The 22,940-nt window shown below is 41.9% G+C and overlaps 4 protein-coding genes across 5 annotated transcripts; all 4 read right to left on the reverse strand.

Moving 5' to 3' along the window:
• Positions 1 to 291: 291 nt before the first annotated feature.
• On the reverse strand, positions 292 to 10,346 carry zgc:66447 (SLAIN motif-containing protein-like). Its single transcript, XM_026357998.1, has 9 exons — positions 10,085 to 10,346; positions 8,924 to 9,603; positions 6,255 to 6,391; positions 5,014 to 5,136; positions 3,264 to 3,404; positions 2,761 to 3,087; positions 2,506 to 2,649; positions 1,490 to 1,787; positions 292 to 1,336 (listed from the first exon to the last, which is right to left on the reverse strand). Exons 2-9 carry the CDS (start codon positions 9,592 to 9,594, stop codon positions 1,282 to 1,284), a joined length of 1,896 nt encoding a protein of 631 aa, XP_026213783.1. The 5' UTR covers positions 9,595 to 9,603; positions 10,085 to 10,346; the 3' UTR covers positions 292 to 1,281.
• A 2,243-nt stretch (positions 10,347 to 12,589) lies between these two features.
• tmsb1 (thymosin beta 1) lies at positions 12,590 to 15,306 on the reverse strand. Its single transcript, XM_026357748.1, has 3 exons — positions 15,173 to 15,306; positions 14,077 to 14,191; positions 12,590 to 13,077 (listed from the first exon to the last, which is right to left on the reverse strand). The coding sequence occupies exons 2-3, from the start codon at positions 14,177 to 14,179 to the stop codon at positions 13,037 to 13,039; spliced, it is 144 nt and encodes a 47-aa protein (XP_026213533.1). The 5' UTR covers positions 14,180 to 14,191; positions 15,173 to 15,306; the 3' UTR covers positions 12,590 to 13,036.
• A 412-nt stretch (positions 15,307 to 15,718) lies between these two features.
• LOC113160470 (solute carrier family 25 member 53) lies at positions 15,719 to 17,713 on the reverse strand. Its single transcript, XM_026357747.1, has 2 exons — positions 17,461 to 17,713; positions 15,719 to 17,317 (listed from the first exon to the last, which is right to left on the reverse strand). The coding sequence occupies exons 1-2, from the start codon at positions 17,559 to 17,561 to the stop codon at positions 16,429 to 16,431; spliced, it is 990 nt and encodes a 329-aa protein (XP_026213532.1). The 5' UTR covers positions 17,562 to 17,713; the 3' UTR covers positions 15,719 to 16,428.
• Positions 17,714 to 18,260: 547 nt separating this feature from the next.
• prps1b (phosphoribosyl pyrophosphate synthetase 1B) lies at positions 18,261 to 22,257 on the reverse strand. Of its 2 annotated transcripts, none has more exons than XM_026357750.1 (7): positions 21,928 to 22,257; positions 21,314 to 21,503; positions 20,509 to 20,607; positions 20,260 to 20,384; positions 19,884 to 20,057; positions 19,623 to 19,782; positions 18,261 to 19,364 (listed from the first exon to the last, which is right to left on the reverse strand). In XM_026357750.1, the coding sequence occupies exons 1-7, from the start codon at positions 22,047 to 22,049 to the stop codon at positions 19,272 to 19,274; spliced, it is 963 nt and encodes a 320-aa protein (XP_026213535.1). In that variant the 5' UTR covers positions 22,050 to 22,257; the 3' UTR covers positions 18,261 to 19,271. The 2 variants fall into 2 exon arrangements, with proteins under 2 accessions (XP_026213535.1, XP_026213536.1); XM_026357751.1 differs by having other exon boundaries at positions 21,320 to 21,503; positions 21,928 to 22,256.
• Between the last annotated feature and the right edge of the window lie 683 nt (positions 22,258 to 22,940).

Consider the following 22,940-nt stretch of genomic DNA (forward strand, 5'->3'; position numbering starts at 1 on the left):
GATGTCAAAACGTTTTCACACCACGAAATATATTGTTTTATGCGAATGCATATTGTGCGCTCACACCGTATGCGCAGATGAGGCCTGTAGGCCATTTTATCACAAGGGGTGGGGAGCGCGTTGACTATTCGTTTGGGAAGCATTTGGTCACGCACCCTGCAGATATCCGGGAGATGACGGCTGTGCTGCCGCTTGTGTTTGTACTGCGGACAGCCCTTAGTGTGACTGATTAGCCTATGATGCAAAGACCTTGACTTTGCATGTGTGGATTAAAAATAACCAGGAACACAATTAGAGGTTCAGGGTAGACTTTATTGTTCAGTTTCATTACAGCTCCTAATTTTCAGAGGCACTCTGCATGAGGGTGCATAGCTGTTTAAGGCACTAGGCCTTCGTGCATAAGCATTTTTTCATTTCTTACAGTGGTATCCAAAAGTAGACACTTAAATCCACATCTAATATGCAGTAAAATGTCTGGAAACACAGTACCTAAACAGTACCTTTAATAACTCAAACAGCACTTTTAGAATTAAAGAGTGTTGCAGCTGAAATGCACCTTGGCACAAACCATTTTTTTCCAATATATTATTTGTAAGGGCAGTGTGGTTTAAAGGAGTTGCATTGCTATCTAAGCAATGAGCAAAACACAACTGCAACACAAATCTAAGGATAATTTCAATATGAACCACTCAAACATTCATTAAATCACACATCTTTGTGGGACAAATTGAATTTGTCATATTGCAGTTACATAATGATGAACAAGAGATGTAGAACTGTAGGAATAGGAAACAACAAAACCAAGCATGCAACACTCTGCACCTTCATCTAGTAGGAATTCACACAGAAAATGAACAATCCACCAATATCTTCATTTAAATTGTCTTCATAGGAATTACATCAACAAAATAGTAATTACAACCCTTAATATTGCAGCAGTTTCTCACAATTACCATAGAAAAATAAGTAAAACTGACACAAACTTCCTGGAAGCTCAGAGTGGGTCCATATAACAAATGTGCATGTGTGCCTTCTTGTCTGCCTACACATCCTGTGTGTGTGTGTGTGGGTTGACAATGTTTCATGCAAGGTATAGAGATAAGTCCTATCTACTGTATGAATCCAGTGTAGCCCAGCGATCCAGTTTGAAATAGGGGACCAAAAGGTTGTTTAATACATTTGTGGACAAAGTGATTGTGGTTTTTTTTTGTACTCTGAGAGGTAATGGGGAGGTGTCAGGTGAAGGCTGCAGCAGTAAACATCCTTCATGACCGGTCAGACTTAGTAACAGCCATCTTTCCAGGACTCATCTGAGATTTTAGTCATGCCCAAACACCTGTCAATAAAATACAAAGTTACAAACAAAATACACTGAAATACTCTGGACACTGCAATAATCTCTGTTCAATATAACAGCACATTTCTAACCATAAGAACAAATGACTCAGTTTCTCTGCATTGTTAAATAGTTTTACATTAAAACCTTCACCTTCTGGAAGGCTGTGAAAGTTTACTCCTGGTGGATGGTGAGGGAACACCTTGCTCTCGACCCACACCAGGCCTCCCTGTCCCAGCTGAGGCTCTACCAGGTATGTAGGTTGCACCATTGGCAGAACTTGGACACTGGACTCTGCGGCTCCCTCCTGCTGGTGGTGCTTGGATGACAGGTAGACCTCTGGCAGGCTGACGACCAGCTGCCATGCAGCCCGCTGGAGTGACTGCTTTAACTGGAGTCCGCAGGGAAAGAGGGGACTGGCCACTGCTACGCATCCGACTACAAGCTGTACCTTAAGCGGAAGAAAGGCACAGTAATATAAATGAATCTCACATAGGCATTTTTAAAGAGAAAAATAATTTTGCTAATATATATACAAAATGAACATATATAAATATATGCTGTAGTTGAAGGCCATTTGTGGCACGTAGAAGCTGTCAGCAAGCCTGGGGGGAGCAGTACAAGATTATCATGGAGGAGTTTTGAACAAACTGGTTGAATAATCATGTAGCCAGTAAGATGAAGAGTGGGTTACGTGTACGTTGGGTATGTCAGGGAAGATAAAGAGTCAGGAAAGGAGTAGGGCAAAATCTTAAAGGTTTTATGGAACTTAGCCACAGCCATCATACGAGTTGGATATATGTGATGACTTGTGTGGTTGTCACTGTCACCTTTACCTTCATACACGTTTTTTGGGAGTGAGGGTGAGTATGTCAATATCCTTCAAAGACATACAAGTTAATAAACATAAAAGCATGCAAAATGATAAAAATAGCTTTTCACACAAACACTTTCCTTAAACAACTTTGCTCCAGTAGAAAAGTATTAGACTGTTGCCAAGAATGTGCATCTTGACAGTGACGTGGATGTACAATCTGGGCAAAGTGACGTTTACAGGAGTTAAGGTGGGAGGATAAAAGTGACAGTATACAGAGGGCTATGTGCAAGACCAGTGCAGGTTTAATTAGTTCAGAAGAGTGGTGCGGACAAGGTGAGAAGGGGAGGGTTACCTGTGGAGGGGGAGTGTGTCAGGTGGGACATGCGGTTGCCAGAGCTCTGGAGGTTAGCCTCCATGCTGCGGCTGTTTCTGACTGCCTCCAGGGAACGTAGGCTGGTGCGGGGAGCCAGATTAGGCATGCTATGCCTCAACTCCTCTGGAACCACATATATACAGAATATTTACCAAAAATACAGCATCTGTGATGATCACTCTGATCTTCTTGACCTAGGGCACAAATGCTCAGTTGTTATTGGTTATTACCTACCCTCACTCTTTGCAAATTTGAGCAACTCTGTACTGGGGCCCTGGAGAGATCGTCTGGGTGTTCTTGTACGTGGAGCCCCTAGTCTGCTGTATTCCTGACTTTGGTTGGGAGTTGAGGGAGACAGGCACCGGGGTGAGCCTGAAGGCGATGGGGTAAAGCGATGCCGTCGCTGAGGCACAGAGCAGGACTCATCCTCTTCATCTTCCAAGCTGTAGCTGTCAAATTCCTGGTCACTATACGTGCCACCACGGCGCAGGGACTGCAGAGATGCTGTGGAGCTGCGCCGTGATGCAGACGCTGAGCTGGAAGCATAATCCTGCCTCAGACCTGACACCAAAAATAAAAAGTGAAAGATTAAACTACACATACAGGGAGGTATGCAAATGCACACAGAACCATCCACTTATCTGCTTAGTTACAAGAAAATGTTTGTACTAAGGTTATCATCGTTATCATAAACAGTGTTGCATCTCTCTTCAGGATTTTGAAGTACAGTTACTCACTCTCTTCTTGTAGGCGAGCCATGATCTGGACATCAGTGAGGTCTTGAAGTTTATAGCCCATTGAGATGGAGTCATCTGATGTGCTGAGCTCACTGTCTATGGAGGACTGCGAACTTAGGGCTGATTGCATGCTTGTGACACCTGTAAGCAAAATTATATTTTCACACAAATATCAAAAGGCACAGAATCTGCCATTTACTCCTTCATTGGTAAAAAAAAGAATTGACATAAATTTATTACAAAGGATTAGATGCTAGCAGCATTTCACACTCATCTCAGCAAAAAACAGTGACTGATAGATCAGCTGTATACGGTTATATGACTGCCTCAAGGAAATTAAGACGAGTGGGGGGTTGGGTAGCACATATTTTCATATAGCTCACTAAGCCTTCAACTCACCCTCTGCACTGTTCTACACAGCCTGTATGAGGACACATTTAGATTACAGTTTAATAATCACTAAGTGAATATGCATTTTATTTAAAGGCAACAATTCGACCTGATCAGCGTTTCAGAATATGAGGTTGAATTTAGACACATTTTTTAATGTCATATTTGGTATATACTCTATAGTCTCTTCACTGCAACATCTAAAAGCCTAGTCCTGCAGCATTAGTCCAGAAAGGACTTTCTGCTGATGATACCCTGGAAAACTGTATGCAACGCTTTCCTGCCAGGCATGTCTGTCTGACACAGGCCGGACACTCAGACTGAAACAAATGGGAACTGACATCGTCATCCGGGGCATGGTTATGTAAAAGTCTGGGATTAGACAGGTCCACTGCCCCCAAGCCAAGCATTTACAAGAACATGCAAAGATTTGTTATTTACAGGATTTCCACAACAACATCAGCATTGATGGTCTCTGCATAGTGAAGTACCAGTTATTATAAGACAATGTGAGGAATAAAAAGAGTGCAGAGTAACTGTAACAATGACCACCACAAAGTCAAGTCCACAAACATCGTATAGTATATTTCATACAGGTTAGCATGTCAAACCAATTCATATACCAGTGTTTTAAACCCCTGAAGTATAAACCACATACACATGACATCATTCTGACCATCTTCCAAAGTATTTGCCTGGTACATGCACAGTTTCCACTCATTTTAGTACAATACAAAGATCAGATTAAGGGAAAAGGAAAAGAACGCTGGAGATAGCATTTTATCGTAGCAACTATGAATGTTTTTATTCCTAAATAATCTATGTGATTGTTGTGCAGCTGTGTAGTTCAAAGTCTAAGGTGATGGGCAAGATATGCTTGTAATGTGTTTTTGTTGGTGTTGAAGAGAACCTCCAACATCTGTCACTAAGTGCTGACTGACTAACAGCAATTGCTGTTTTGCAGGAAACCACCAAATACACATTTGCCTCTTCACTGCTGTTCTACAGATAAGAAATTAGTATGTGATACCAAAACATTCCACAAAAATGAGGCCTTGTGGTGACTTTCTTAAACAAGTTTAAATTCTCTGTTGATTATAAAACAGTAGAAGGTAAATGAAATCAATCCAGAAAACCTCACAACCTTTGGAACATGGTCTGTGGTAATGTGCAGTATATGTGATAAACACTACGCAGTATAACATGCAAAATTTCTTAAACACTACCAATGACATCTCAAAAGGCACACATTGTTGATGCATTAGTGTACACACACAACTAACCTACATTGTTACAATTACTGATCCCACTGTTGTGTTTAGCAGAAAATAAGGAGCAGTGTGTTAATGTCATGCCATACCTGAGCTGCCACAGGTTAGTAGGGATTTGTTAGTTGATTTGTGGTACCCAGGAGAGATCAGGCCTGAGCCTGCCAAGCCTGCCTCTGCTGATGGGCTGCTGTACATGTTTCTCCATCGAGACGCTGTAGGAGACAGGAGAGAGGATATACAGTACACACTTTAGAAGGATTTGACATAAAGATGTAAAGAATAGCTAAAATAAGTTTAGTGGGATTTGTCAAAGTGATATGAAAGTTTGGTGTAACAGCAGGTTCAAGTTTTTTCATACAGAAGTTCAGAGATCAAACTGTCACAATTCTTGCATAACTAATGTATATCACACAAATAAGCTTGTTTATTAATTTGTTACGCTTGCCACTGCTAATATGGTGTCTATATTTTGGCTAAAAGGTGATGAAGCACAATGCAGTTTCATGGCCTAGCGCTGTCGTTTAGGATTGCTGACCCCTCAGGGGAAGGAGGTAATCCAACCCAGGCCAAGATTTTATGTAGTCATTCACCCCTGGTGTGAATAGCTTTGTTGTTAAGATTCTGCAGTGTGCAGGAAGTAAGAGCTGTGAGCAGGATAAATAATACATGAGTCTGCTGGATCAGACACTTGTGCCTTATGTACACATGCACTTTGAGTGCTTAGGCATTATCATGTGACTAAAACACACAATGCGTTTACATGCACTCAACTAACCAGGTTACATTGGAGTAAGCTGATTTCTTAACCGTCATGTAAATGAGAAACCTTGTTTCCGTCATCAGTGTGGGGGATTGGAGAAACCTGATTTCCCAAGGTAAATTTCTCCCAGACAACTCAGATTACTTGGTGAACTAGGTTGCTAATCAGTTCCTTACGAGAGTGCATGTGCATAACAAAGACTGCTGACACTCACAAGAGTGCTGGATGAAAGGGGAGATGATTACATGGAGTGAGAGTTTTTAAATCAAGTCAGCACAAACTAAAGCCAACACAAAGTGTCCCATAGTCTATACAAGTCACCCATCACCGTATATTTCTTTAATTCAGACAGTTGCTTTTAGTGAGGTACACACATCACAAAAAAAGCTGCCAGGAAGCTAAATTTTTTGTCTCCATACAGTTAAAATCTTTGAAACATGGTTTCAAAGTCAGCCCAATGGTGGTTTGCATTTGGAAAGAATACATAAAGACGCATATTACATAACATATTTTGGGCATTTTAAAGAGTTTAATGCAGAAACTGTTTGTATGTGTTTGTTAAAGACATACTCTGGTCCAAGCGACTCATCAGGGTTCGACAAGCCAACTCCGTCTCAGGGCTGCGGTGGTCGAGAACCTGCCGACACCACTTCAATGGAGACTCTGGGCCCAGATCTGCCAGTTGCTTTTTAGGAGATACATACAACCTGGAAAGTAAGATGAGTCAGGAAGAAAACAAATGATTACCACTTCCTCCCAAAAGGACACTGTATAGCTGTGAACACCACACATCAAGCAGACTGTTTCCTATAAAGTTAATGATATATTAGACCAAACAATGCCTTAGCAAATACTATAAATAAAGCCTCATCTAGTCCTACTTAACACATAAAGCACATCCTAGTGTACAATATGTTGCGAGTCCAAATGTAATGGCTTTGCATGTTTGTGGCTAGATGCTCTAAAAGTAAAAGTGATGCCTTTTATTCTCGACTATCGGACTGCATTAGATTCCACTGCATGAAAAACCTTCAATCACATCTACTGTATAAAAGGACCAATGTGCCAGCCAGCTGGGTTTTCATAAAGCCACAATGTCACCATCTGAAACCAACACTTGACTTTGCGCTTCCTTCGCAATGTGTGTCCAAAGTTGCCCCAGTGACAGCAAACAGACATTAGTTCACCACAAGCTTTGAAGTGGCAGTCACATGGGCTGATCCTTTGAGTTAGACACACAAAAGGCCTGGACCGACTGGTTCTGTACCAATCAACTACAAATCATCTTCCCATTGGGCAAACACAAAAAGGACTCATTTCCCACTGGAATAAGCAACAATACACACAGCTATATTCAGGTCACACATTCTGCCAGAGAGCACGGCTTCTCTGCATGGCAGAGTGCGTGCAACTTCTTCTCAAACACAAACCCTGTGTTTGATGACAAACATCCTGCTTGAATTTAATTGTTTCATCCATTCACATGGGTTTTTTTGTCATGCTTTTCGAAAAAAGCCACAGCTCTGCAACTGTAGTTCCACAAGCATTATTGTTACACCACAAGATCACAGCAGATCTTCTACATCTATACCACATTGCGGTTGCCAAGTTTGATTCGTTAATCGTCACTACAGAGATCCAGTGTGAAAAATCTCAATCTTCTTTTTCAATTTTTAAATATGCACCTAATTATCCTGTACAACTTAAATTCCCCCCATTCAAAAGCTCATTAGGAAATCTTGCAGTTGCTGCCAGTGCTTCTGTCCCAGCTGCAGTCTGGTCACACAGGGGGGGCCTTAGATCACATGCTGTGCAATCCCACCTAAAGCAGTTTAGCCATGCAGCAGTGTCCAGCCTCAGAGCAGATCAGATTATGTTGCTCGAAGGATTACTGGATGTTTTGGCTATGATAACCTCACAAAGCACATATGGTATGATGTGAAACTAAACTGAGAAATAAGTCATGAATGGTCTGGATCTTAAGCTCCGTGGCTGAGCTGCTAAAGTAGCCTCCAGGAACATAATGTGGTACGTGTCTCAGGCCTTGCACAGCGTAAACAAAAACAACTAAACTGATCTATGGCATTAAATTAATGTGAATTATTAATAATTGGGGTTAGTTCAGCTATTCTCTCTGGGATTTTTGAGCTTAAACCTGTTTAAATCTGTTTTCAGAAAAGAACTAATACAGATACACCTTTGTTGAGCTGTAGTACATTGTGTAACAAGGATTAGGAAAAAATTATATCAAGTTGATTTAACAACAATTATTATTATTTCTAATATTGGTATTATTATTATTATGATGATTTTATAAAACTGCATTTCTGCATCTACATAGAGTACTGTCTTATTCATGCTTTCATCTTGTATAGTAATTACTTTGCGTGTTTTAGTGATTATATGTAGCACATGTACAGAATTTATTGTGGGACCTTTTTTCTAGGTTATTTATAACACATGTGCACTGTTATTTTAGTTTTTATATCTACTTTGTAGAAGTAGTGGATTAAATGAATGATAAAAGAATCTGAACCTGAACAGGCAGTTGTGAATAAAAAACTAACAAATGTTTTCATGTTCGTCATAACCTGCCAAACAGGTAGAAAAAAGATCACATGTTGTTTACCGAAGCCACAGAGCTCCGAGTCAAGTTTAAGAGAGAAAATGCAGCTTCCTACTAGTTTTTTAGTATCCTATTCACGATTATTACGTTCATTATGACAGCCTGAGATTGATGTTTTTGTTGTGCTTCTTTTCGTAGTGGACCACACTAAAGTCTTTGTAACTGCTACTTAGCAAAAGAATTTAATTAAGTGTTCACACATTAAATGCTTCTGAAATTAAAATTCCACAGAGGCTGCACTTTCTTTTGTCTCCACGTCCCTCCCATGTAAGTAATTCTCCAATTCCTTGTTACACTAAACAGAGACAATGACCAAAGTGTCAAGTGGAGCTTAAAAGCACAACAAAATACGCCTTATTTCATATTTATAAATCAATATAACCTACAGTATGTTGTCAGTGCCCTTTGGGGAAATAGCACACTTTAAAAACAAAAGGTTAAAATGAAAAAGCACGAGTGACTCATCTGGTTGAAGGGCATACACACAAACGTGGTATCCTGTAACTATGTTTAGATATTAACCTTCACTGATGCTATTATTACTAACTCTACATGTTAATGCCAAATACCACAAAATGTCAAAAGGGAACGTAAAAGAGCTGCTGAAACATACCAGCTGTCCTCATCCTCTACATCTGCACACTGTTCCTCCAGATCTAGGACATCCACCTCATCCAGCGCTGTTTGGTCCACCCCCGAGTCGCTCTCGGCAAGTGTCTCTGACTCATAACTTTCTTGTGAGGGGCTCTCTGGTGTCTGGCTTTCCCCCTGGGCCTGTCCTGTTCCGTTGCTGCAGGTCAAGGTGAGAAAGCCCCCACACGGACCACGATCCTCGTCTTCTAACTCCCCATCGTCATCATCTTCCACCAGTCTGTTGGCCGCGGGCAGAGGGGACATCTCTTCGCCACTGCTGCTGTACTGCTGGGGTGACAGCTCAAAGTCTGTGCTGCCCGGCTCACCGCTGTCCTCCAGCCTGGGGCAGGAGTTGGTCACCTCTCCACATGCGAGTCTCTCGTTGATATAGCCAGAAGCTGGGAGGTTGCTGTTGGAGCTGGTCCCTCTGCAGATGACAGCCTTGCTCCCCCTATTGCGCAGGGTCTCATTCTGGACCTCCAACCGACGAACAAGCTCCTGCAACTTCCGGACCTCCTCCAGCTCCACCCCTGCCAGGTCCTGACCTCCCTCCTCTTCCTTGTGGCACCCGGGACTGGAGCTTTCCATGAGGCCAGTGGGACTGCCATTGTCTGGCTGGGGGACCTCACTGGCACTGTCCGGGACCACCATGCTCCTACTCTGTTGGGAGGAAGACTGTTATTAATGTGATGACAAGAAAAACAATGAGACTCGATGTGATTACGTGCCCGCGTCGCCTCACTTCACTTCACTTCACTTCACTCCTTCACCTATTGAATGGGGACTCTCTCACAAGCAATACAGCTCAACAAAAGCAAACACTGAGGTTCAACCCACACTCAAAATGTTTAGTTGTAATTAGAACTACAGCAAGTACGTGCAGTTTCAGCGCCACACTGGGGCGTTCATTGACCGGTTTCGACGAACAATCCCCAGTATTTACATGACGCCGCTGCTTCGCTGCTAACTCTGAAACTGTAATTAGCGCGGCAAGAAGCTAGCTGCAGCTTTTAAAACTCCCTCCGAGCCGGACGACCGCGGCGGCTCTCCTGTAAAACACCGCATCACACATGTACACACATTTGAACACCGCGGTGGTTGATGTTAGCCCGGCTAGCATGCTATCAACAAACAGTGGTACCTGTGAGTGAGCCGTGTCGTCCCACCGAGCTGAACACGGAGCTTTCCTGCGACCAGAGCTCAAACTCCTCCGAGCAGCAGCGGCCACATGAATGAAGCCGCTCACTGTGACCACCTGAGACGCTCCACGGCTCGATAGTGATTGTCGAGACACCCGAATAACCCCCAGCTAGCTACGCCATGCTCTCTTGTTGCCAGAGCATCACCGATAGCCTTGATTACTGTGCTAACTAGCCTGTTGATGGACTAGTTAGCCCCGTGGACAGACCCGCATCAGCGCTCGCCCCGCCCCCCGTGGAGTTTCACTGTTATGTGCCGCCCCCTATGGAGACACCGTGGTACTGCAACAACGTACACAGCGCTGTGTGTATGTATTGTGGGCATTGGGTGTCGCTGTTTACATTATGATACAGCTTGAGATTATTCTAACGATGTTAGAAAAAGGTTTCTCACAAGCCTTGAGATTCAAAATCGACAATGAATATAAAACCCCATCCCTCTAGCTGACTAGAGGCAGCTATTTCGGCAGCAAATATTTCAGATTTTATACAGATCAAACTTTTAAATACTACTTAAGTGAACTCCCACAAAGAAAAGAAAGTTACAAACAGAACATACTTAATGTTCTATTTATGTTAAATCTCTGTAAAATCTATGTTTCTGATCATTTCATTTAAAAGTCAAGTATTAGAGGGTGAAGATCATTTCAGGTGATCACAGCTGGATTTGAGCTCACCTGATAGTCCCAGAAACTTAACCTCCTGTGCTAAATGTGAAGTAAGCTGGTCATGCAGACGGACTTACTTTCTCTCTTTACATATGTAAATGCAGGAGAGATAGACTGCTGGTGGAGACAAACCCCACAAGTTATGGTATGAATAAATGCAACAATGTGGTTTTGCAGAGGATGTTAAATTTGTGTTGACTGCAATCCTTCTGCACAGTAGGTGGACAGCTGCACAAAGCCTGTCTATTTTTGTTGGACAAGGTGAATTTAAGGAGGAACAAATGCTGCTAAAAAACCTGTAGAACTAGTTTTTTAGAAGCCACACTCATTATGTGCATGGTCATGGTTTCAACACAGACATAACAAATACATTGAACACATCAGGCAAAAACAAGCGGGTGGGACAGTCGCTAAGCGGCACTCTTTTTGGTTTGTTTTTTCAACAAATAGCTGCACAGTGATTTTAAGGACACTGAGAGATATCTGTATGTACTTCCTAGCATTGGTTTCTAAAGGGATTTGTCTCTTCTTGTGCTGCAATCTTTATTGTCAGAGTGCACAGACATGCCTGGTCCTGAAAGTCTCCTGTAATAGAAAGCTACAAATGCCAAAAGTATTTTAAAAATCTGTTTGTTTTAATGAGCTCCTCCTTGCAACTACTGTACCGTACAGGATGCTGTGAATTTAAATTAATTCTTAATTAATTCTTAATTAATTTAAGTTTATTTAGTAAATACATTCCACACAAGCCAGCTAGTTGGTAAACATATGTATGTGCTCACAAGTACGTGCATGCTGATATGTGAGCATGTTTCAACAGGCATGTGGCAGAGAACGGCAGCCTGCACCGTCTTAAGCAATACGTGCAGTCTGAGGAAAATAACATGCTCAGTCACTGATCCATGAGATGCATTCTCCTTCCTCAACATGGACTTTCCAGAAATCATTTAAACTGCACACATATAAGACTTGTTGTTATTCATTACCTGTGGTAACACTACACCAATAACAATTAATATTGGAGCCCTGTACAGAAAATTCAGACATCAAGACTCATCTTTCCAACATAACCCACACTACGTGCTGACAGTTTGGAATTTACACCACCTGTAGCTGATCCACTCCTCTTCCTCGACAAGCTTAGACCTGTTTAAAATCTCAGTGGGGGAGGTTTTCACTGAGTGAATAAAATAATTCAGCCATTAACATTGAAGTGAAACCCTAACCCTACAACGCTTGGATATTGTAATGGCTTTAAGACACTATACTATCAAGAAGATTTTAATAACATCATAAACTTTTTATCAGTTCTAGGATATAAGAGTGAGAATGTCCATCACTGGTTTGGTTCTGTCCATGACAATAGTTGACCTTTGCTTATATAACAATGACCTTTCCTTATACAACCTTTGCTTAATAACACTGACTAAACACTGAGAACTACATATGGAGCACAGATTTTCCCTGTAACATGTCGTCCTACTTTGAAACTGTGTAAAATGAATAAAGGACTTAAGATTACAGCATCATTTATTTCACTTTTATTATGATATAATTGCATATTTCTAGCATCAGATTTCTGATCAGAGAAGCAGCAATGTTACAACTAGATTAATGTAGGAATAGTGTCAAAAGTATTATAACATCTGAGCTCAATGGTGTAATTTATTTTGTATCTCACTATCATGCACAATAGTGTGCAAAATCATAACATCCTGATAAAATGTGTTTAAACAAGAAGGTTGATGAAGGTTCCACAAATTCCACTCAGACCAAAAAAATTGTCACATTGATTTTTATTAAAGCAAAAATACCATCTTATGTGTTAAAGAAAAATTATTGTTACTGTTAGCACATTTCCTGAATGGCACTGTTTACAGGCATACTTTTGGTATTGTTACCAATGCAATATCTTAGAATTTCCTTTTAATACAATACATGATTTTTTTCTCCATGATTAAAAAAACCCTGACCCTGTCAAATCTTTATTCCGCCCCAATCTAAATTGCATGGAAAAAGCGCAATATATACATCCATCGCATTCCTTTAATTGGTATTACACACAGGTTATTCTCCATAGCATTAACCCAAATGCCATTTCTCAAACATGTCAAACATGACAGCATGGAAAGCAGAGGCAGAGATGATGGACAGGATTCCTAGCTGGAAAGAAATCGGGTAACAGGGCAAGACCGAGGGAGAAGAATCATGGCAGGCGCACCTCCGTTACTTCCCATCATTCAGGGCTTTCTTCTCTTGTTCAATTTCTGTGTGATACAAAGACAGTGACACAAATAAAGTGACTAATCAGAGAACTCAAATACCCAGGTGTAAACACTATCCTCCTATTATTGATTTATATAGGAGGATATGGTTGGAGACTCCGGTGTGGACAGGGCAATTACATTCTAAAGCACTGGTGTCAAATATTATACATGATGAAAAGAAATGTGACCATGCAGCAGCTGGTGTGACAGATGGCTCCACTCATAAGTTTGGCTCTGTTACTAATAAGCTCACAGAGTCTCTTTCTCAGTTTCTCTCTAAATTGTCTGTGAGTGCAAATAGTGCAAATAGTTAGATACTCCAGGGACCCATCATTCCACAAAGTTGGGAATCTCACAACAGACACAATAAAAACAAACAGTTTGAGAGGTAGAGTTACCGGAATTCTTATTCTCATTATTATTAACCGAATAATTAATTAATCAATTACACACGTAGCACTAATATTAGCCACTCGGAGCTACTGGTCATACTAGACCAAGTAAGAAACTGTTTTAATGCTGTGTTAAAACGTCCGCATTACACATTACCTCTCCTTTCATTGCAACAGATCTCCTTTGAGAAAACCTTTGATACATCTCAGCCCCCTCTCTGTCCCACTTTAACCTAAACGCTGCTCTTTCTGAGAGCATATTTAAAGCAGTGATTCTCTACACACTGTACATCAACCTATCAACTGGATCTCGTCACTCGTTTCTCTACCAAGCAGCTGTAATTATGCAGAACTTCTAACTAAATGGGGTGGGGTCATGTGTTCCTTTCAAACACGTTGGCTTTAAGCAGAACAAGGACGTCTTCTCAGGTAGCTGGGTGTGTACCTGCTGTTAATGAATAACACAATGTTTGCAGCAGCAGTTCACAATAGCAGGCAGGGAGGGGTTAAACGCTGCAGAACAAGGCGCTAAGGAAAAGGTGAAACCTGACTGGGGGTGGCTGAGATGGACTTTAGTTATGAGCACACTTTTTTAATGAAGACCTACCTTCTTTGGTTGGAAGATGGTTCTTTTCCTCTGTGTTAGTCTTCTTTAGCGTTCGCTTGTTGAAGCTCTCCACCTCCTTACTGACTGGATTGACATCACTCATTTTGGAAGATTTCTAACAAGAAGAGAGAGAGAGAGAGAGAGAGAGAGAGAGAGAGAGAGAGAGAGAGAGAGAGAGAGAGAGAGAGAGCAAACATAATTCTTAATTCCTAACATTTGACAATTAACTATTAAAGTTAAAGCCATGCATTACAAACTATGATCAAATGACCACGCTTCCAGTGTTATCTGCAGTGCATGTCTGTACAGGTATCAGTTCAAGCCCCACCTCAGTGGAGAAACACATTACAGGGCTGAACTAGTTGAATTGACGTCATCTGCCCACAAGAAGCTGCATGCAACTACTTAACAACTTCCCACAAGGAACTAACTGCTCTTTATACCCCTCTGTTATTAACAGGTAGTCTATTCAGTTCCACGTTCACAGAAACACACTGTTCTTGTCCACTGATTTGCATTGATCATATGAGAGATAAGGGGAAAAAAACTATGAATGCACACTGGACTGACACAGCACGCGAATAGGAATATAGCTGGAAAATGAAATGCTTCCGTTTTGCTGGGAAGTTGGATTTGTTCCTGAGAATCAGACCAAAGTTAAACGATGTGCGCAATCTCCGGAGCGCCAGGTGTGACCACATGATCCCGTGCCAGCAGATTGCGCCGCTGCCATCGCGCGGGAGGGTGCGTTTTCTGTCCCACATCATATTCAGGGTGTGACAAGGTACGGATACACGCCGCGGGCCTGTTTACCACGCGTTAGAAAGGAAAGGTGATGATCAAGTGCCGACATAAGGTGAAACGGGTGGCGTGCACAGGAATGCAGCGCTGTCAGGTACCCACAGTGTAACGGAGCGACCGGTGTGACACTGTGTGGCCTGAAGCAGAGCTGTTGCATAACACCTACACGCTTTTTTCTTACATGGAAAAAAATGGATTGTAATGTTTGCATGACACTGATCCTGAAATTATTAAGTTGCCTATCTGATTTGAATGCATGAGGAGATGAGACAAGACAACGCAGAAGAATATTTACCTGGTGCAGTGCTGCGCAGTGACAGTGTCCTTAGCAGGTGAGACGTGTCTGTGTAATCTGTGCAAAGCCAACGGTTTAAATAGACACAACACGCCCTTGTGCACGCCAACATGGACACCGTGCACTGGCTCTCATTGGCTCCCAAATCTCACAGGAAGAATTTTAATTGGCCACGCTCGCTGCTTGACTTCCCCGAAATGTTACAAAAGGCTTCTTGGTATTTGTTGTCCATTCTTGTCCAAATGTTATAATCACAACATCCCTGGGCCTTCGTTTAAGAAAGAATTTGCTGATGATCAGCGCATTTGCTCCCAGTATTTACTTGAACCGCATAGTTTTCATGCTTATCATGTAAACACGGCGCCATCTGGTGGAGCAATCGTGACAGGACACGGTTGGACAGAAATCCATTAAGACAGCACTGTGTTCTGCGAGGACAGCAGCTGCATGGGTGGGTTGGGGTTATTACTCTAATTTTATGCTGTATTATTTTACAGTTATATGCTGAGGTCAAACATATGCAACATGCAATAGACATTCTTTCAATCACATTCACATATGATTTTATTTACAGAGGCTACATTGTGAAAAGTAGGCTACACGCCTTCATTTCAAGTCAGTGCTGTACTCTGATTGCAGGGCAGATGGAGTCTCTCCCACACCTGGCAGTGTATCACAGTGCTATACAGCAATTTAATTCCCAACTAACATTTGGATGGTTACCCATGCAGGACATAGGCACAACATGCAAACTTCAGAAAAAGGCCTCAGATCCCAAAAGGTTTTTTCCCCAGGCCCTTCACTGATCCCTGAGTCACTGAGTAGGGACTTATTTGTTCCAGTCCTTCAAGTCATATGCAATACCGATATCATAAAGATTATTAAATACCAATATTAAATCTTAGACGGTAAAATCAAGGCAGCAGAGGCTGAGATATCCTGACTTTCAGAGCCCTGTGTGGATCCAATGCTGAAATTATTATAATTATAATTATAATGTTGCCATAGAGCAACTAATAGTTAAAGGCAGATATTATTTTTTTAGTGCACAAGCAACTTGCCCTCAAGTCCCGGCAGTGCCTTTAACTTGCTTTGGCATTGTGAACCACAGAAATCACAGTGTTTGTTGGTTGGAACCAGATGATGGATCGTGTCTGTGTGGTTGCTGTTGATTGGCCATGGCAGTTGCACTAGGAGGGGGTCGGGTCTGTCTCTATTTGGAGTTGAATTTCAAGGGGATTTTCCACCGTTTGTTCTCAGCTCGAACGTTTTTCCTGCCTGTCATAGATTGCAGTAGTGATTCCCCAGGTGATGCATGATCTCAGAATAACCAGGGATCCTCCTCTGTAAAGCAGAACAACACTCTTCTGCCGTGATTTCCACAGCATCCTACAACACGCCATGAGCCCTTTCACTTCCCCTCCAACCTGTGCCTGCATGTTCGACACTAGCACAGACAGCGGGTAGAGAGTCAAGCTGATTGCCATGGAGGTCAGCGTCCCTGAGACAAAGGAGGAAGCCACTGGAGAGAGCCCCTGTCCTGACACAGCATCACACACAGGCCCCTTTAGGCCAAAGTAGAGGGAGCTGCCTAGAGTGTTGCGAGCTGTGATGGGCAGGAAGGCTCTGTAGTACCCTAAGGCCAGCCCTTGTGACTTCAGCCTGACCAGGACACTCTTCAGGGTGGGCAGGTGACGGTCATTCTGCCCATTCTGCAGCACATTCTGGACACGCTCGAAGGGGGTAAACACTACAGCTTCTACCATACCTGCACCACATCCGGCTAGAGCAGATAGGGCTGAGCCGGGGACGACGTGCTGGAATGACGGGGAAAGCTGGCAGTGAAGGGTGTCCTGCAGGCCAAAGAGCAGCGTGCCGTTCAGCGTCCTCATTAGTAATGGTGGGGCCACACCCCTGTAGAGCTTCACGGGTCCCTCTTTGTAGAGCTGTCCCACTGCCCGGTGAAGGGCCGTGTTGTGGATTTGTTGACGGAAAACAGTCTTGTAAACAGGGAACGCAATAAGTGTGGGGAGGGTGGAAAGCAAGCTGGAGGTCCCCCCATGCAAATAGCTCTGGAAACGAACCACCGGATACCTAAGGTCCTCTTCATCTTGTGTAAGCTCAGGACTTCCTGTCATCCTTGATCTGAGTAAAAGAAACAATCATAAAGCACATCAGACACAGGCAGATTATAATGATATAATTGAAATCAAGAAAATGAATGAAAGAATGATGAGCTAGTGGAATATCACAACAAAAGGAAATGAACTGAAAGGACATTTACTTACCCAGAGGGCTGATGTCTGGCAGTACAAGCAGAAAATGGAAATCGTGAGTCTGTTATAATTTCCCACCGTTCATTGTTGATAATAGAAAGGAGCAGGGACATCCATTTAGACGAGGAGAGCGCTCATTTCTAATTATTCATCCAGATGCGAAGACAGCACGTTTTCTAGTCGTTTTTGCGGCAATACTGTTATATCTCGTCAGAACAATATGAGGAAATCAAGATGCACTCATCATCTTCGGTGGGGTCCCTGATTCGCCCGCCTCCTCTAATTGTCGATGACGGACTACGTCACATGCTCGACGATTGGCTGTTTCTCCTTTCAATCCAACTCGTTTTTTTCGCGGATGTGTTTAGCGTAAATGTCAGATGATATAACATGACACATCCAGGGATTCATGTAAAAGCAGCAGTAATACCACTTTATTACCGTGAATTCCCCGCAAACCTTCTTTAAACTTTATTCACACCGTCATCAAGATCAGGACCAGGATTTTAGAGAGGGTGGGATCATGTATCCATAAACAGACAAGATACACTACTTATTTCTGATCAAGTCGTCTTCAGCAATACAAAAATGAAGCTTTAAATGCCTACTTAAAGTCTTATCCATACTGTCAAGAAATAATCTTTTATTTATTGCTTATCAAAGAGAGTACTGTGTAAAGGGACTTGAATTGTTTTCCCTCAAATGTATCTAGTGTACTGTGTTTAACTTTTCAAGAATCAGTTTTTATAATTGCATTCATAAAATAAATTATGCATTATCCATTCACATCATCAATAAAAGCAAATGTCATGTTTAAGATTTTATGAATATTTAGTTTTATTAAGAATGCATCCTCATTCCTCAGAAAACAGACGCATTCATCCTACTGAAAAAAGGAAACACAAAGATTTAGAATATGCACATAATGACAAATCCTTCCTCCAGACATAAAAATAGAAAAAAAGAGCAGGTGAATATTTCTGAAGGAAGCTCCAGCCTGCAGAGACCCCAAGCTAAAAACCCAACATCTTTTCTATAGAAATATCTTGAACGTAGAACTTTGAAGGGTAGCCCCTGAACACTGGGCGAACTCCACTCAATGAGTGCACCTCAAAAGTTGAAAGAAACATCCTAAAATATCTTCTGCAGTCTGATAAGACACGCTGACAGCTCTCCTTTCGGTGAATAAAAGTAAACAGAAACATAACGGGGGGCAGGGGGACTGGAGGAAAAAATAATTCTAATTTAATTTCAGACTGTTGAGGCACTCTTGGTTGAGTGGAGCTGCAGTGGCACTGTAAACTAGTTCAATACACATTCACATCATTAATTCAAATAGCAGAGGATACATAAGCAACATGGAAAACTACACTCGTTCACTGGAACAAAAAGCAGTGTAACAGCTTTATATGCCAGATGCTTCTCCTGATCACTGGATTCCTGCCATGGATTTTTTTCTTAGTTCTTTGACAACAGATTGAAATGACTCCTGTAGCGGTGAAACGGTCGAGAGACACTCTGTATCGAAATGTGATGAAATAAGACATTTACAGTGGATAAACACTTATTTATCCATGTACAATAAATACACTGGCCTAAACTGGTAGCTTGCAAATGCTTAAATGTCCCAGAAATGAAGAGACACTGCTCACGAGGGGAGGAACTTGGTGAGTGGGTTCAGCATTAGTAACAGACATGACAGTTTTTTTTCTCCTCCATGGTTAGTTAGCCAAACATCTTTGCTAATGGTTGTGTTTGGGTTGGGGAATTCCCTCTTCTGTTATTTGGTGTAAAAGCACACAGTTGATGGTAGACACCATTTGTTACAAAGGGACATGGCTGAACAAATACGACACAGACTCTCCGTTGTGAGTTCTACGGATGGCCTCTGCAAGGATCATGGAGATGTCAATAACCTGGAGGCAGAGAGACAATGTGAAGGTAACTTGACTGGATGATTTGTTTACTAACACACCTTTAAAGCATATAAAGCATAAGACATTCCAGCTTCCCAAAAACACTAGCTTCTCAAACTGAGGATGTGTCCTTATTTCTTATTATTCTAAACAGCTACTTTTTACATAGTTTTTTGCACACAGACAAAAAACAAACAAACAAACAAACAAACACATTTGGAAGCTTAGGTAAGTCCAAAGTAATTGCTGTATCCTTACCTGTATTTTGGGACAATGTTTCATCTTCTCCTCCTGAGGGATTGTATTAGTGACCACCACAGCCTCAAAGCAGGCATTGTTGATGCGTGAGATAGCTGGGCCAGAGAAGATGCCGTGAGTCAGGATGGCATACACCTTGGTGGCACCAGCAGAAATTAATCTGAGTGAGAGAAAAAGTATAATGCATGACAATTCTCCAGATGAATGGATATATCCTGGAAAGTCGACATTTATGTGACAAAGGTAAATGAAGGGGCTTACTTGTCAGCTGCATGACAGATTGTACCACAAGTGTCAGCCATGTCATCTACTAGAATTGCAACCCGATCAGTTACATCGCCAACGAGAACCATGCGGTCCACCTCGTTTGCCTTTTTCCTCTCCTTGTGGATTAGAGCAAAGTCCACATTCAACCTGTCAGCTATTGAGGTGACCCTGCAAAGGGAAAGCTTAATATCACTGTGTTGTAGTGTGTGCATGTGCTACAGCGTATAAAACTGTAACGTGTCAAATCAGAGCGCCGACAAAGATAAGGAAAATCAACAAATGTCTAATCTAGAGTAAATTCTAAAAGAGATATGGTGGAAGTAAGCTATGACCAAGGTTAGAGCACCTATGACAAGTGGCCCTAGCATACCTCTTGGCTCCTCCTGCGTCAGGAGAGACAATAATACAATTTTTCCATTCAGCGATGTTCTCTTTGATCCATTTCAGCACAGCTGGCTCTGCATACAAGTTATCAACGGGAATATCAAAGAATCCCTAAAAAAAAAAATTGAAAGGTTTATGCACTTGGGTCATATAGGATGAATACCTGGAGAAATTATACGCAGAAAGCTCATGTTACCCTTTGTTAACTGTATCGGGATGCTTTTGTGTTGCTTACCTGTATCTGCGAGGCGTGCAAGTCCATAGTGATGATGTGGTCAGCACCTGACACAGACAACATGTTGGCCACCAACTTGGCAGAGATAGGAGCGCGGCTCTGCAATGAAAATAGATCCCCTCAGTCACATGGAGTAAGTGAACAGACAGGCATGGCTTGTTTCTAAATATAACACTTAAGATAGAGCTTAATATAGAGCTTAGCAATTCAGTAAAGTTATAACCCAATTACATAGATATTACAATATTTTTGGTTCTAGTTTTTCTAAAGTGAGACCATTTTGATGAGATCATTGATACATTGATGACCCCAAATATGAAAACACCAGTTTTCATATTTGATTGCTACATACACAACTAGTTAGAAAGATATGTCTATGAAAACTCTCAGTCATTCAGGTGAAATTATCTGGAAACTGACTAATGGCAACTGCACCTCTTTCTTATCAGATGAAGCTACTTGCATGAGTAGTGAAACCTTTTGATCTAACTAGAAAGAAGTGAAGTTGCTATGACTTCATACTTTCCAGATATGATAACGGTTTTGGTTTTATCACCAAAACCGTGTAAATATGATTCTAATATTAAATTGAAAGTAAAAAACACAGAAACACATTTCTACACATAGAAATATGAGATGGGAAATGCAGGTGATGCATCAGCATAAAGAACCAGGGAGAGAAAAACAAACAAACAAAGCAAATATGCCTTGTCAAGTGGCTGTTGATGTACATGGCTGCAGGCTTCTTGTCATGATGCTGGATGGCACATGGCATGACAGAAGTAGTTAGACAGTTATCCCTCACCCCCACCTTGTCCTTCTTGTCTTGTCGGGCATAAGGAAAGCAGGGGATGACAGCCGTAACCCTGGAGGCCGAGGCAATCTTGCAGGCGTTGATCATGATCAGGAGCTCCATCAAATTGTCATTGATCTCCCCACAGCCACTCTGCACAATGTAGACATCTTCCCCACGTACGCTCTCTCCTATCTCCACGCTGCCAGAGGACAGAGGTGACAAGACAAACAGCACTTAGCACCACAGAGCGAACACACCGTGGCAGCCAGGTGATAGATTAGACGGAGTAAACAATGGCTTGTGTCTAACTTGGTGCTTTGTGATCTGAGCAGAAATGAAGTGGGTGAAAGAGACGCATGCAGGGTCAGAAAATGACACACTGAACGTGTCACATGATCATTTTAACTAATTAAGATCTAAAAGGTGGATTTGTTGTTCTGAATCTGCAGGTTGTTAGCATGTGTTGCTAGTCATGCGTGGACTACAAGTTCCTAACAACACTGCGCGGCAATTTCACCATGACACCACGTTTCTAATTAAATACATGTCGCTAGGCTACAATATTTGCGTACAGCTACACCTCTGTGTGGCAGCTTCTTTACATGTGCAGCTACACCACTCACCATGTTTCCTGGTTGCTAAATTTCTTTGTAACAACCTTTCCCAGCTCCAGACCCAGGCGATCTGCTATTTTCTGAGACAGGTCCGGATGTGAGCTACCGCTGAATATTTTAATATTAGGCATTTTGTTGCGATCCAGGGCGTTGTTCAGTCCGAGTGGGTGGCGGTAGTGAGTAGCTGTCGAGTCAGGGGGGACGGAAAAGTCCAGAAGAATGACTGAAAACCGCTCAACAGTTGAGGAGCTACTCTCGCCGAGCTAAAGCGCCTTCCTACCTATCCACCATTATGTCCCCCACATCACGCGTGCTGCTCTTCCTTGCGAAGCTGCGCGTACGCTTTGACGTACGTCGTCGCCGCGATTACGTCATCACCGGCAGACGCGGATCTGAGGCACGTGACAGGGATGTGTGTGTGTATGTATATATATATATATATATATAGGATATAAATAAAGTAAATGTAGTTGTTCTAACAAATCTGTGGCTGTATAGAAATAAACAAACAATTTTACAAATAACTGTTTTAATAAAATGGGTTATTACGCGTGTAATACGTATTTTACATTTGGTTATTACCAAATACACGTTGTGTGTCCATTAACGTTACATGATGAGAAATTCACAGTCCTTGATTTGTACGTTTTAGAATTTATCTAAAGAAATTTGAACAACCTGACATCATCGAGCAAGTACATCTGTTTGAAAGTTAGGTTCTTACTACTACAACAAAGCAATAACTTTCAGGCGCTTTCGACTGCAACTCAGAAGAGAAGCTGTTTCCCTGAAAGCACAAAGAGAGAATTCCCCCTAAAAGAGGTGCAGTCACTTTGGAAGATGAATTGATTAAATGAGTGAGTTAGAGTGTTAAAGATACATATTAGCTTAATATGAACTTTTTTTGTCCCCTTTTACTCCCTTTACTTCCATTAAATGTGCATTAATAAGACATATTTTATAGACAACTGAATCGGCAGCATTGACATTGAGGGATATTGACAGCAATGAAAAACCGTTTT

This window comes from Anabas testudineus, chromosome 10, assembly GCF_900324465.2.
Source record: "Anabas testudineus chromosome 10, fAnaTes1.2, whole genome shotgun sequence".
Taxonomy (NCBI): Eukaryota; Metazoa; Chordata; class Actinopteri; order Anabantiformes; family Anabantidae; genus Anabas; species Anabas testudineus.